Source organism: Grus americana, chromosome 12 (assembly GCF_028858705.1).
Source record: "Grus americana isolate bGruAme1 chromosome 12, bGruAme1.mat, whole genome shotgun sequence".
Taxonomy (NCBI): Eukaryota; Metazoa; Chordata; class Aves; order Gruiformes; family Gruidae; genus Grus; species Grus americana.
The window spans coordinates 18,075,979-18,091,868 of NC_072863.1; the positions used below are offsets into that span (position 1 = coordinate 18,075,979).

Consider the following 15,890-nt stretch of genomic DNA (forward strand, 5'->3'; position numbering starts at 1 on the left):
TGTTCATGAATACTCAGCTGACTGAGAAAAAGCCAATTTGATTTATGCTACAATACAACTCTTTCCACAGAAGACAAACGAGGGAGCGTTTCCTTCCAATGTCCAGTTCCACTTCCTTCACATTATAGCCGACTCAAATATGACAAGCACTTGCCCTTTAGTAGCTCCGATTCTAGATCAAAATTGGAACGACGACTGTAGCATCCCCTGGATTATATACTTGTGAGCTCTGAATCAATAGTAATTTGGACATTCTCAGCTAGATCTCTTGCCTATAAGAGCAACAGAGGAATTGTCTCTTGGATGCGTACACTCACGTCCATCTGCTTGCATAGTTTAGTGCCAGCTTAGACATTTGTCAAATCCTCACCATATCACACATGGAGCCAAAGGACAATGGATAAAGCTCAGCAATAAGCTTAACGGCGCAAGTGGCATCCCTTCTAAGAGGGTTCCTTTCTTTTTGCCAGCACGGACACACAGCAGCTGAAAGCCCTTCTGTACTTGATCGTGAACATCAACACTTACGTGTTATCAGAAAGAAATTCTTTTTGAGGAAGAAAGAGGAGGCCTCAGTCTGCGTATGTGTTTGGCAGCCCCAAGAGACAGATGCTCCAAAAGGGCTTTGGAGGAGCCGACCAGAGAGTCAGAGACTCTGTCCGACTGGTCTGTCAGGCTGTGACTTACAGCCCAGCACGCAGCACATCTCCCGGCAACTCTGCACTGGCCACATCATCTCGCTCCTTCTCACCCTCAGCACGGTTTATCAATCACATCTGCAAGCAAGGAGACTGGGGAGTCTGACCCTCCTGCTCGGAAGGGCTGGTGATGGGCGGCACCGTTTCCTCATGCTGGAATTCTGGAAGTTGCTGCTCTAAAATAGCATGAGGTTGGCAACCACCAGATATACTATAAAAGCCAATTATTTTGGGGGAGTTGGGGGGAAAGGGCAGGATGTGAGAGCTGTTCTGGGTTAACGGGGATGTTTTTCCACTTCACTGTCCTGCTGAGTTAATTCATTTCTTGTGTATGATTATGTTTTGCTGCTGCGTGTGGTTATCCTCTAAGACTATAAATGTAATCAAATGAATGCCTGCATGTTTTTATTATGGTCTAATTCTGAAGAAATAAAATAATAATACAAAATAAACACCCATGCCTTTCTGGAACATTGGTTAGTTTGATATTTCAGCTAGCAGCATTTTTGGCAAGGGGCAACGTGCACCATTGCTCCTCACAGTGTGGCGAGGACCGAGGGACCGCTGCCGAACTCGGGGCAGGTACTTGTGCCGACATGACGGAGCAGGACCCGCGGCAAGGCATGGAACGCAAATGACAGCACCAGACACAAAACAACACAAAATTTAACTCTTGTATCAAATGATTCGAAGAGAACTACATCACATCTAGCCTAGACAGCTTTTAAAAAGCTATACGTCTCTGCCCAAAGAAACTTACTTCAAGCACAAATGACAAAAAATATGACAATTTGTGTTCTCATGGAAGGCAGGATCAACACAAAGTTTTGCGAGCAAGTCCTCAGCTCTGTCATTACTTTGGAACGGTAAGCGAGAGCAAAAATCTGATCTGCCTACCATAGCACATCAGATAGCCACATGAAATATGCTTACATTGCTCCAACTTCGCAAATGAGTTGAGCACATTATTTGTTAAAAATTCCATTTTTTTTCCCTGTAAGTTTCTCTCTCTGTGTATATATATCTCCATAAACAAATGTTTTATTTCTTCTGGCAACTTAGCAGTACAGAAGCTCAGACAAAACAGGTAACACAAAACATTCCCAATACTTTTCTATCTTTTCATTATTCTTTCACAATGCTGATACGGAAAACTTACCTTGAACAGCATCTAAGTAGTGAGCTTAAAAAAGAAAAGAACAAAACTGAGATGGATTGAACTTCTGTACCCAAATGAAAAAAAAAATACAGACACCATTTGCTGATGGCTATTCTAACCTGTTGGTTGGATATAAAGTGTCTCCCTCTCGCCGCAGTCAGATCAAAACGCATTGCGGATGTGATTGTTCTCCATTTGATGACAAGCATGCAGAGGCCAGCTCGGGCCATACCTGGCAGTACCGACAATGTGAAGAGCTCTATTTATCTTTTTCATTCTTTCTGGCCTTTTCTGGATTTGCTCTACACAGTCTTTAGAAAATTAGGCCGTTCCTCATTCGCAAACCTAATTCTTGATTTAGCAAATCTGATTTAGTACATTCTAGAGCCAGTGAATGAATTATCTTAAAATGAGCAAGATAAAGGTAAAACATTCCACTTTTTTCAAGAAGCAAGCATGATGCTGCTTACACCTCTGAAAATTAGATACCCTGCTATTATAAACAATTAAAATGTTTATGAATAATCTTGCTTTGGGATATTTTAGGGAGAAACACTATTAGACTTTGCAAAAGCCTGTTGTATTTCATTAAAAATATAACTATTACATTTGTATAGTAGAGCAATGACTTCTAAAAAGATCTGAAAGCATTACCTTATTAAGAATATTGTTAGAAGCCAGTTATAGAAAAAACACCTCTAGTAATAAGCAAAATATGTAAATCCTCAGACATGAAGGCAAGAGATTTAATGCAAGAATTACTTAAGCTGAATAATAGCTTTGTCCCCTCACATCTTCTATTTCTTAAACATTTTTTTCTTCCTGACTCAAAGTCCACATATGAACACCACCCAAAGATATGTTAGGACTGAGATATCTTTGTTTTGTGTGTTTTTAAAAAAACCCAATTCATCAATGTTATTTCCTCTGACCAGAAAGCTGCACTGAGTTGCTATTCTGTGGGACAAGCAGGGTGTGCCATCAGTGCAGAGGCACCTTTTTAAACCCGGCCGGATTCTGGGTCTCTGTTTTTCCAAAATGACTTGAATCAGACTGATGGCTATGGCAGATCTGTGTATAACTGGTTCAGACTTTATGTATTTTCTTTCTAGAGGTACAAAACGCCCTTACCAATGGTGCAGTGGTCCCCTTCCCATCCAGGGCTGCACTCACACTTCCCGTCCTTGCACTGGCCGTGTTCAGCGCAGTGAGAGTGGCAGGTACGTTCTTCACAGGTCGGTCCCACCCAGCCTTCTTCACACTGGCATATCCCTCTTGAACAGACACCGTGGCTGCCACAGTCCAGGGTACACAGCTCTGCACAGGATTACAAAAATACATAATGTGAAACAGCAGATTCATACTGCGAATAGACTTTGCACCGAGACGAAATTTAATCACTTCTGTACTAATATCACTCATCAATTGGATGGAATATGGGATTTCCTCACCCAGTACAGACCTCACACAATCTGGCTGCCTCCTTCTTTAGCAGTTACTTGCAAGATCATTTATTTGTTTGGGGTGGGGACTGCCACAATGACGGCTTTGCATATGGGAGGGCAACGGGTCTAAACCAGACAACAATGACACAACACGTCCGTATCTATTGACTGACTTCAGCTGAGACCTTTAATAACAGCGTGCCGTATCCCTTCCTAGGTCCCACTGGCTCAGTTCTGAAATCTATTATAAACTCAAATATTGCACGTGAGCTGAATTAAAGGATGAAGTGACACATTAAATACATACAAGCAAAAGTCTTTGAGATATTCAGAAATTGTAGTGATGGCAAAATGGCCTTCACTTACAGTAAGAAGAGCCACCAAAAAGATAACAGTGATAAAGAAGAGCAAGCACCCCACTCTGATGGCAGTATACAATATTACACGACTTGCCAGCCACGCAGATCTGCCTAGTTCTAAAATGGCTTTCAAGGATTAAAAGTTCTTTTTTTTCCTTCCTGACTCTCATGACTCAACTGCTAAGAAACCAGAAAAGCTGTTTCGGGAAGACAGGAGCACCTCCTTCACTGCACTCACAACAATTTCTCTACCTGGGCATTGTAGAATGCCACTTATCATGAAGCAGAATGAAAGTCCTGAATTGTTTCAATACATCACAATACGCCAATTGCAATTCCACTTCCACTTAGACTAAAGTTGTTCTGTGAAAAGAATGGCTTCATTATAAAAGGGTTCTATGTAGTTTGAATTTATTTAGAATAATTAGTGTCAAGAGACAGAATTTGCTTGTTATTCTGCAATTAACCCGCCACAGAAATGTTTCCTCCTTCTTCCTCTCGGAAAGCAGCTGATAGCGCTACAAGTGTAAGCCAAATAATCGTGTCTGCTCTGATTTCAAATGTCAGTGTTACATATTTAGTTGTGGCAAGATTTTTCCCTTGACAGATTTTAAACAATGATCATTTATATCTTGGAACCATTGTATATAAACATTCTTAAAAGCATTTGTAGTGACAAATGCTGTCACTGTATATACCAAGCAAAGTTTTTAAAGTTTAAATTGAAATCTCATCAACTCCAATCATTTTAACAGGCGGAAAAAAGCAGCGTAGAAACGGAACCGCGCAGTGACATCGCAGATCTGCTGGGCTCTGTCTCGAGTTAGTGTCTAGCCCTTATTTTCGTTAATAGCTGGGGTGATGGCACAGAGTGCAATCAAAAGAATCCCTGAGTGACAAACTGGAAAAGCATGGTCAAACTGCAAATCACCTTCAGAAGCAGAAGGCATGGTAAAGAACCTAAAATAAAATTCAGTAAAGGCAACTGTGAAGTACTGTCCTGAGGAAGTCAAAATCAGCTACGTAAAAAATAATTAATTTTACTATTCAGTCAGGGACTTGTGTTATACTGGAGTACAAAATAAACATATTTATCTGATGATATTCCTTGAAAAGAGTGTATAAGACAAGGAAAGAGACTGCTCTGCTATATTCCAATGAAAAACTGTGCTGAGCCTGGGGCATTATCCCTTAGAAAGACTTGATTGCTGCCTGCTGATCATTTATTAGTCTAATGCTTCATTCCTTGGACTGCCTGCCTACAGGTACTGGGAAGGATTTCTTCCTCCTTGCTGCAGAATTTGGCTTCTCTGTTTTGGTTTGTTCCTTGTTTGTTCCTTGGAAACCTGGGAGACTGCTCAGAGGACTACAGGGGGGACTGGCTCTCTTATTTCATGGGTACTGAAGTTGCCCAAATACTTGCTCCTATGATCAGGACGTGAACCGATCCCACCAGATCTGGGATCTCAAAGGAATCACCCCCAGGCCAGACCTGCAGAGGACCACCGGTATTATTTTAACCTACCTTTATAGCTTGGGGCACGGGCTAACTCCTGAGAACTAAACCTAACAAATCACCTGGTACTTCAAGGACTTAGGCTGCTAGAGGGATGCCTTTGATCTCTCCTGATCTCCCTCTAGTTCATTATAATTATTGCTTTTGGTATTTTACTGTAAGTGGCAAAGATTGTTAAGAGGATTTTTTAGAAATATTCTGTAGCATACACTATGCTGGGGTAAATGGAGTAGATGGGTTTTTTGACCCTTCTGGACTGAGTCTCTACTACACAGTTTTTTGCAGTTGTGGGACTGGCTTAGTTCAACTGATGCCAAAACTTCAGGGAATATTGTAGGCATCACTATACAGAAGTGGCAATGTAGGCTGGAACGGCTGAAGTGGGGAAACAAAGTGGTAGACAGAGCTTCCTATCGTGCCAGCAGCTCTTGTAGCTCCCACCACTTCTCTATCTGTAAATAAAGCAAAGAACCAGCTGTGGAAAACCTTGACCACATTGCATGCATGTCTGTCTCACCTCTGTCTGTCGACCCAGCAGAGTCTAATCACGACACACTCATCTTCCAAACAAACAAAAGAACTGGCACTGTGGAGCTGAAGGCAATGGAGGCATATCCCTGCCACAGGGACACAGATCCTGTTTTACACCCCAAAATTAAATGGATCTTGGGTTAGTTGTCCTGCATCCTGTTATTCAGTTTCCACACCTCATTTCTGCCAGCAAGTCAGGGCACAGTAACCACAGACCAGTAACTGGGTAAAAAGTGCTACCAAAAAATGGGGTGCCAAACCTGTTGCAGCAAAGGAATTCCTTCTTGTAATGCATTTTTTCCCCCAAATATTTAATCTAAATCTTCCACGCAAATAAAAACCACTTCTGTAAGCACCAGATGTAACAAAACCTGGTTTTTAGTTTGGACCAGACACTTTCCTCAGTATACCCTAGTTGTCCTGCTGCTCAGCCCACTCATACTTTATGGTCACTGAGGCCAATCTTGAGACATACATTTGTTTTGGTGATTTAATATAAGGCTTCAGAAATGCTGTTTACTGTGATAATGTACTCTACTGCCATGCAAATCCAAGATTCTCCCCAAACTTCTCCTGCAAAGCAAGGAAAATCAAGCCTAACGTCATCCTATTAATGCTGTGGTAGTACCTACAGCTTTAATCCACGGTTAATTCAAACAACTAATATTAAAAAAGGCATTATCAGTTCAGATTGTCCTGTTTTTAAATGCAAACCAATTCCTTAGCTCCTCCTGTAGATAAACAAGTACAGAAATACCAGCATAGCAAGGAGCCATATCAGCATTTGTGTTGGTGTCGAGAGATGGGGTTTGCACAGCAGACCAGAGAAAACGAGATACTTGTGTGAGTGGACGGTGACCGAATGCAATGGGAAACAATACAATAACTTGAAATAGGTAAATAGCTTCAAACAAAGCCGATGTGGTAAAAATTTAGACAGCGCTGAGTCGGACAGTGAGTCAGACATCATGCAACTGTTCCGCTCAATGGAGCATCTGCCTCCTGCCATAGCCGTGGGTCCTTCAGGACTCCAAGCACCCCAAAATGCAGTGGGTACAGCACAGCGGGGCAAGGGCTTTGAGCTGGGGGTAGGTGCAGCAGTTGAGACAACCAAAGATGTCTCCTCTGATTGAAACAGCTATTTCACTCCTTCTCCTCTCCATCCATCTCCTGGCTCTGTCTGGAGCTTATCTGAAACCTTGGTGAGCTGATTCAGATCATGAAACTGGCAGATAATGATGCACTTTATTTTCCTGGGTTGATACCTGACAGTTTGCTGAGCTAAATCAGCCCACTGAGGGATGAAAGAAGCAACATGGGCAGGGCAAGGGAGGAGATGCAGATCACAGTCTGGACGGGGACCATCCTGCCGAGGAGCCACAACCTGTGCCATCAGACAAGACTGCAAAGGACAAAAGCAAGGGGGAGGTGACTTATTTAGGGGAAGAAGGGAGGCAGGTGACAAGAGGTTATAGTTTGGGTTGGAAAAGTCTGCTCAGGGGTACTCTATCACAAGCCTTTAGTTATGCCGTTACATTAATTGCCAATCAGTCTCACAACGTACAGTGCAACACACACAACTTGTCAAGTCCCTCAGCTGTGTTGGTGTTCAGGCGTGTAGGCTTACGTAAAAGCCATCTCCTCTCTCCCACTCCTCTTTGTCACTGTTTAGTGGGATACACGCCTGCCCAGCTTGCCTGCCAGAGCTCCAGGCAGATCTTGTGGAGCGTGGTGGGTTGAGGGCTGGTCTACAGCTAACAGACCAGATCCTCAGTAGGCGTGAATTTTCATGGCTCCCACAAAACCAACCGAGTCACCCTAACTCACAGTCATTCGTGGCCCTGTTTCAGTTTTTTGTGCCTGTACGCTTTGCAATCCAAACAAGGTTCTTGAAGTGCAGGGCTGGAAAGTTAATTTCCTTATTTAAAAAAAAAACAAACCCAAACAACTCAGCTGTGCAGACTCGCTGCAAGCAACGTGCTGGCAAATTGCTGGGAGCTGGCCTCAACCAACCCCTGCAGTTCCTTACAGACTTTCATGAAATACAGTCTTTATCAAATCTAAAATGCAGAGCCCTTAGACTTAAAGCAATTAATGAATAAGAGACTTAAAAAATGTTCAACTCAGTCTAGAATTTTTACTGACATGTCCTTAATTCTGCATGCTCATTAATTTTCTTGGAAGAAGGCAAATGTGAGCTGCGAAGCATTATTTGTACATAGTCTTGAGAAGGAGACAAATATGTTGATCATTCCTGAGCTAATCAAAAAAGCATTAAAAATTCACTCCACACTCTTCATTTTAATTACCTAAGTCAACAATGAGTTCTTTCAAATGTGTTTTATAGTAAGTTTCTACTTATGTGATATGAAAAGGGAAAGTAAAGCTAAATATTTTATAATTTGTAGTGATAAGGGAAGATTTTAATGTTAATTCAACATGCTTCAGAAATAACTCTTAGAAAATCATGCTAAGAATACAAAACTATATGTAAACAGAAGCGGTCAAATACTTACTATGAAAACAATTTCATTTTACTTTCCTTCGCATTCAGTGGTGAGTCTTGTTCTACAGACAGTCTCAACCTTAAGTATCATATTCATAATATTGCTATCCATTTTTTAATAAGTGGTTTTCCATAAAGATTAGAAATTAATCTATCCTGACTTTCACCCAATAAGCTTAACTGCTGGAGGCAGCAAAAAAATCACCTATCTAGGCCTAATAAAGAAAGTTTTTTCAATTTAAATATACATTGCATTTAATAAGCTTGCATGATAATTTCAACAATGTTCCTGAGCTTTTTAAATTACCTTCCTGCTGTGTCCTGGAGACAACTCTGTTCTAGCTTTCATTTTCAGCAACTGACTTTATTAATATCATTTTTTAAACCACAAAACTTCAAAAATTTAAAGTTTTAGGAGTTTCAGAAGGACTTGAGCTATTTTTTTTTCCCCCAGTAAAACCTAATGGAAATTTGTCCCCACTGGAGAAGGCTACCTGAGAGAGTGCACTGTAGAGATTTAATGTAGATACCAAGTTTTACATACCTGTACTAGAAGAGATGTTATTTTTATGGTGCAGCTTATACTATTTCTCTGATTTAAATAAACTCCTTTGGCAATCTGGATGTTATAACTGCATCTAATCTAGGCTTCTCCCACAGTGTCACAGTATGTCAGTTAGGTGTGCAATTTTTTACATTCTTAGCCAACCACAGCTATACCAACAATCCCTGAAGCTAGGAATAGTTTTTCTGCAAAGGCAACACAGAAGTATTACATGGGCTATGCCGGTATTCGGTGGCGCCTGATCTTCAAGCCTGAGTTGGAAATCAAAGGGACTTGGACGTGTCTGCAAAACATTAATTTTGAAGTCTCTGGGTGTCAGCTGCGAGGTTTTGTGAGCATGTTTCTTCTGGCAAACAGAAATCAGGTTCCTGCGTGGAAAAGGCAGCAAAGGTGCACTCCCCAGCGATTACTGCTACACCTTCTCCCTATCCTTAACACCACCAAGGAACACTCGATGGGAAGATGCCATAGAACTTTATGTGAAATTTGGTACAGTCAAAAACAAATCAATATGATAGATCATTACCAAATGACTGACAACTGTTTGGCACCAAAAAAAAAAAAAGGCAAAAAAGTGCCTCTGCTGTCAGAATACTAAAATAACACACAGTTCTGACACCTATCTGTGGCATCGCCCAGTTTACCTATTTTAATGTAGATTTATAGAAAATAGAGCTGCAGAGGACTTCACATGATCATCTGTTCTTCCAAATTAAATCATCCCTGGCATCCCTTAAAAGCTCCCAGCAACAGAGAACCTACAACAGGACTAGGTAATCTGTACCACCACCAGACTATATTCACAAGCAAATACTCTCTCAATCTAAATTTCTCTTGCCGCAATACTTCTTGTCTTTCTCTCCATGCATTGCATGTTTACATCTGACACTGAAATACATTAAAGGTCATCTCACAATATCACAACAATTTGTGAGTTTTTATATCTGTGTGAATAAATTCAATGCTTTAATGTTAATTACATGAACACTGCAAAACTATTGCATTGAATTTGTTCTCAAACGTATCTCCAAAATCATTCCCACAGTCATTTCCAACGATCCTGCTCTTGCACAAAGTGGGACGTGGTGGCCCATCCCAACAAAAGGCACAAAGAGTGAGATTCATCTCCCCCAACTTGAGACATTTGTGTCTGAAACAGTTTTCTATTACAGTCTGTTATCAGACTAGAATGTTTAAGTTTATTCAGCTATTGATAGTTATACTTTCTGACACTGTCATGAAGCAAGAGACTGTGGCAAGCATACAAAGCTATGTTAAGCAGAAGAGGAATGATTTTGGAAAAAGTATCAAGGAGAAAACAGGTCCTGCTCCAAATCGTATTTGTCCTCATTTCTGGCTCTGAACGATGTTAGAGAGGCTCATAAGATATTACAACTACTTACAGTTTTCCATGTGTTACACAAACATGTGGACCTTCCTTAAACTCCTTAAATGTCATTCTTTTCTTGAATCTTCTTGATGTCTTCTATTACTCAGACTCGCGTTAAGTACCCCCTTTCCCTCACGATTACATGACTGATACCGTTTCCTATTTTCTCTTCAGTAGATCTATTGGGTTTGCTATGCAATAAATTAGTGATTCCAGTAAATAAGCTTTTGGGTGGTTTCATTGGCAACTGAAAAATAGCACAGCTGAAATCACTCTAATTGAGTAAAGGTTCGATCCTGGCACTCCTCTTCACGTTATGAACTGCATTATCCCAGGAGGTGTTCTACCAGGAGGTACTTTGGGAGGTCGGGTCTTCCTCAGAGAGACAAGAGTTGCAGAAAAGTACGATTGAATAGTCAATGTCTTCAGAACAAAATGGGGCAATCTAAACTTCACACAGCCCTGAGTATTATTTGGGATAATTCAGAGACTATTTGGGATAATTCACACACAACTACTGCACAATGATCAACTATTCTACCAAAGTCAAAGCTCCAGAACTTCTCCATTCTCCAAGCATTGTTTCATTTTAAACCTTTCTACGGTACGTTTTATGCAGAAAACCTTTCTGACTTGTTGCCTCACAGATTCCTAACTACCTTTCTTATCTTCTTACCACAGGCCACAACACATGGAATAAAACCACTGGAACTAAACTGCCATATCCTCACTGCTTGTTACTCAGAATGTTTCACCATCAATCTAGTGACGGTTTTAATTGCTTTCTGGAAATAATCCTACCATCATCTCATTGAACTTATTTCTGATGTATTAAGTAGTCTATAAATAGCTCTTTTGACTTCTAGTCGGAATGCTGCCATTAACACTATTGTGTATCTCAAAATGTATGAATGTAATTGCATTTTTAAAAAAGCCCTGTAAGATAGCTTCTGATAATGCTACACCTAATTGAAAGTAGCTTTTCCAAACTGGGAGCCTCAATTTGCTTGAAAATTTATTTGTGTAGAAAAGTAATCAGTGGACAGACAGAAAGGTCCAAAGGGCAAATACAGCAGAAGCGAGGGGAAACGACAGAGAAACTTTTTCCCCTTCTTGGATCTTTTATCACACTTTTCTTTCCAGCTTTATTTTTCATCTGATGAAGAATATTTTCTTCCTGATCCAAATCCAATTTGTATATATAAAAAAACCCTCACCCTTTATCGATTTTGCTGTGGTTCAAAATGGTATTTTTACAGTGCAAAAATTTAATCAATACAGCCTGATGAATCTGGACTAGTAATGGTAAACATACTAACAGATATTTCATTTCAGGCAGGCAAAGCTCTGAAAATTGATACCACTGAAAAGGATTACTCATTTGCCATTGGGTATATCTCTGTTTACCCAGCCATAGCAGTGGCGTAAAGCAGAATACAATTATGCCGTGCTTGCCACGAAAGAGACTTCAGCTGCAGAACCTGTCCCGTTCTTAGAGATGATACGGGTTGGCAGGTCGGACAAGGCCTTTGTGGGAAACGTTTAAAATAAATGAGCAGAAGCGTAACCTAATAGCAAGGAAGATCAGACTGACACAAGGGTGAGGAGAACCACGCAGTATTCTGACCAGCACGTTTTTTAAATACCGTGTTTCCCAAGTAAACGTTGAGTTTCCTTGTCAAATTTGGTCTTGTTGTATAATTTGTCTCCACTGTTTGATTTCCAGTTGTACATGTTGTAAAGCAGTTAGATTACAGTCGTCACTGGAGATTCATACTTGGACTAACGAGCTCTGAAATCCTTCTCAATACACTGAGAACCACAAAAGGAAATGCCGTGCAACGTCTACCTTGTTCGATATTTTATTTGATCAGGAGACTAGTAAGAAAGCAGTCCAGAACGATCTACCGTGAGCAGTAATGAGCGAGATGAAAGCTATGAAAGCCATGCCTTTGTGTTCACACACAGAGGGGAAAATGCAATCCACGGTTCCTCAGGCTGAAAAGCCAGTTGTGTAGGAAAAATGGGAAACCTGTTGAGTAAGTGACAGACCACGAGAATCGGGAAAGGCATGAGGCCTATGACTACGGTGAGGAACACGGAGAGCAAACAAATGACGTCGTAGGGAAAAAGGAAACAGACAAAGAGGTGGCTCGGTAGGTATGTTTAATAAAGTTGTCTCACAGGTACGGCCTGATATAATCACAGAATCAAAAGAAAACAAAAATTTTGAGATACCTATTTTCAGCAAATGTTCACCAGATTGCCTGAGTGGATCAGGATATGTCTTTATATAAGCGCTAAATCTTTCATGATACACAGAAGTGCTATTGTTAATACTGACTACGGCTCTGCTCAGAGCATAAAGTTTTCCGCAATTTTTTAATTAGCAAATTTGATTAGTAATATTCAGTAAAGAAGAAATGATTTATTTAAGCACTGTTTGCAAAGAGTAGGCACCCTCTGTAATTCGCTGGCTTACAGGATGACCTTTGAATATGGGTCCACTCACAAAAATTGCTCCAGTAAGTGCTTACCTCACCCAGGTCGTGTGCTCTGTACCTGCTGACTTCGGTAATGAAGATATATTTCACTTATCATATCTCTGAAGGGCTCAAAATGCTGGAAAGGTGAGCACTGGAACTACTTCTCAACATATTACGGGAGCATCTATTCCAATTCACCTGCGTAAAAGCAATGGCAGCCCCAAAACGGCAGAGGTGCCATTGCTGCCCAAATCAGACACAGAGTTGGCACTCAGAAGGAAAGGGGATAGTGACTTGCAGAATCTACCTCAAAATGCTAGGACCAGATGCTTTTAAAAGGACGTACTTTCATTTTTAGAAAATTTTTTTCAAGGAAGAGCCAGACTACCTGGACAGACAGACACAGTGGATCGACTAAAATAAGCCTTAGGAACTCTGTGTTCCCAACAAACAATTTGTATCACAGTAACGACTAATATGAGAAATTAAAGGTCATTGCCATCTTAAGTAACATCTCAGTTTTACAATCAAAAGGAAAATCAGCTGAAGAGGCTGGCCTTGCTTCCTCTCTTTTTAGCAGAAAAAAGCAGTTTCTTGGACAAACTCAACAGCCAGGCGTGAGAAGTTCTTTCGCAAAAGCAAGAAGTGCAGCCTCAATTAGCAAAGTCATACAGCGCTCAGTGACTGCCTATGAACACTGCCTACACGGACGAGGAGCAAACATCTCCATGTTCGTTGCTGCGTTTGTGAAGACAAGTACAGAGAGAGATGAAGCGGCTCCCGGTAAATAAACCATAACTTCCTCCGTGTCAGCAGCACATACAGAAATAGCAACACACATCTGGCAGCTGCTGTTCTGCCTTGTTGCTGCTAAAGCAAAGATGCAGCTCATGACTTGCATTTTTCCTGCACCAGGGAGAAGCAGCACCGTGGGTACACGACCCTGGCTTTTAAGCGAGCGCTGCTATCACACTCCTCCGTGTCCCCGGTACAACTGCAACAGTGCTTCGTTGATTTTAAGAAGTGAACGAGTGTCCTTTATTATTTTACTTGCTCTCTTCCTTCTAAGCTGCCTACATTTTTTCCACTAACTCATCACTTCTCCCCGGTCCCTCCTCGCCCATGCGAACGCTGCTTTGCTGAGGCAGTTCTGTTATCCCCAGGACATGCTGCCCAGTCGCGTACTGCTCAAAGATACCCTGCTACTTCTCGCTCCGCAGAGCCGACAGAGGCACCGCCAGGCTGGCCACCCTTCTTCCAGGCTTTTTTTGTAATGAGCCGCATGCGTGACCACAGTAGGAGCTGAAAATAAAAACGTGCCATGTGAACAATCAGCTTTCTGCGGTCCATCAGAAAACAATTTTGGATCACGAGGTGCTAGGTACTATTTTAATAGTCTGTTTATAAAATAGCCAAGGCTTCCTAAACTGAAGAGCGACATGCCCGAATGTACGCTGCAGCTACAATACGCAAGGAGTTTTTGCTCTATCACCATTGAAATGTTCTTGCATAATTACTATAAATTTAATTTTATTTAAAAGGTATTACTTGAGCCTAAACACTTAAGCAAAAGTACATAAAGAGGACAGAGACCAGGAATTCCTTAGATGTCTGCGCATATTACCCTTGCAACAATCTACACAATCAAAAAGCTTAAAAATGCAATATGTAGGAGAAAAGAAAGTTCCCATGATTTTGACTGTTATCAATAGCAATTTCCTATTTTCGGAGGTAAGTTAAACTTCATAGCCTCTGCTGCATAAGCATATTGAAACGATAGCTATTTTTGTGGAACTCTTACCATGACAATAAAAAAATATTATAAATATCTGCTTTTCAGGGACCGAGGCAACACATTTTGCATAACAGATGTTCTGAAATTCACTGAAGGACAAAACCCCTAGTTGTTCCAGTGCTTTTTTGTACTCTTGCTCTAACAAGTCCCATTTGTGCTTTTCTAGCTGTGAGGAAGGGAACCTCCAACCCCTCTTTAAATGCTGGTGGTACGGATACCTGGTCAACCCTTCATCACCAGACTTGGCTTAGCAAATTAAAAGTTGAAGGTTTTGTATGTCGCTGTTGTCCATCTAGGCTGTTTTTTTCCCTCCGTTGCAGCATCCACAACACCAGCAGAACATTCCTACAACTTCTCTACTTCAGAGACCTCTTTTATAAAGGGTTCTCATGGAGTATGAGCCTTTTGTATTCAGGATGTCTGTCTTGATATTTTTTTGGACAAAGAGTATTCACAAAAGTCCTGTAACTATATCCTGCCAGTTGTTCTACTATGGTTCTTAATCACTAATAGATTGACTACCATGTAGGTGATAAGGTTGAGATGCAAAAAGGGATTTTAAATGTCTAAATCCAAAATTTCGACTCTTAAACCCTTTGCTCAGCTTAACCAATTTCGAGGTGCTTGAACCACTTTGGCTACTAAAACCCCACTTCTTTGCCAGGTTTTGCTACTAGGTAATTACCCAACTGAGGTCATACAGCTTTACGTTAAGCTCTCTCGTTTCACAATCTGCATGATCTTATAAAAGCATTGCCTAAGGATCCTCATGAGCATTGCTCTCAAAACAGATCCACTGGAGCTGGCCCAGCACAAAACTCATTGAGGTGGAGAGTTCCTGGACACAACGGGCTCCCCACGGAGACGCGATGCCACGCATACAGAGAGGAAGGTCTCCGTTAGCACCTAGCAGGTAGGATAAACAGGACCATATCGCTGTCACCAGAGCAATTCGGGTATCTTGCTTCTGGATAGGGGAAGAGCTACTGGGATAGAAGCATCTAAAATTGGGTCTGTGGATTCCACCCAGTGGAATAAGTAATACTTTTTTGCGGAGTAGACCAGGATTTACAAAAACTGACTTAAGTAAATTATGCTTACATTTGAATGAGGGATATTTCCAATAATTGCTGAATGAGGTGCAGACAGCAATAGATTAAGAATATTAATTTTCAGGAAGAAAAAGGGAAGGAAAGAGCCATTATTTTTGGCACATCTGCAAAATAAGCAGCAATCAGTTGAAAAACATCCCAAGTTTCCTCATTGTATATCTCATACCCTTGACTTACCCTATTTCTTAAATCAATACATGACTACATCAGGTATTTCTGGTTCCCTCTGGACTGATTTCAACATGCAGGAGAATTAATTTTTATTGGAGTGCTTCTTCACTGCCTTAAATTTCTCATGTTTTAAATTCTCCAGCAACACATATTAAGC

At 41.0% G+C, this 15,890-nt stretch overlaps 1 protein-coding gene across 7 annotated transcripts in view; it reads right to left on the bottom strand.

Moving 5' to 3' along the window:
* The window catches only part of TENM1 (teneurin transmembrane protein 1), a 736,058-nt gene that overhangs the window by 99,747 nt on the left and 620,421 nt on the right, over window positions 1–15,890 (bottom strand). For 6 of the 7 annotated variants that reach the window (XM_054839650.1, XM_054839648.1, XM_054839643.1 and 3 more), the window contains 2 exons: window positions 2,989–3,174; window positions 1,858–1,881 (listed from right to left, as the gene is read on the bottom strand). In XM_054839650.1, coding sequence (XP_054695625.1) covers window positions 1,858–1,881; window positions 2,989–3,174 — 210 coding nt within the window. The remainder of the gene's footprint in view (window positions 1–1,857; window positions 1,882–2,988; window positions 3,175–15,890) is intronic. The other variant, XM_054839649.1, reaches the window with a different exon arrangement.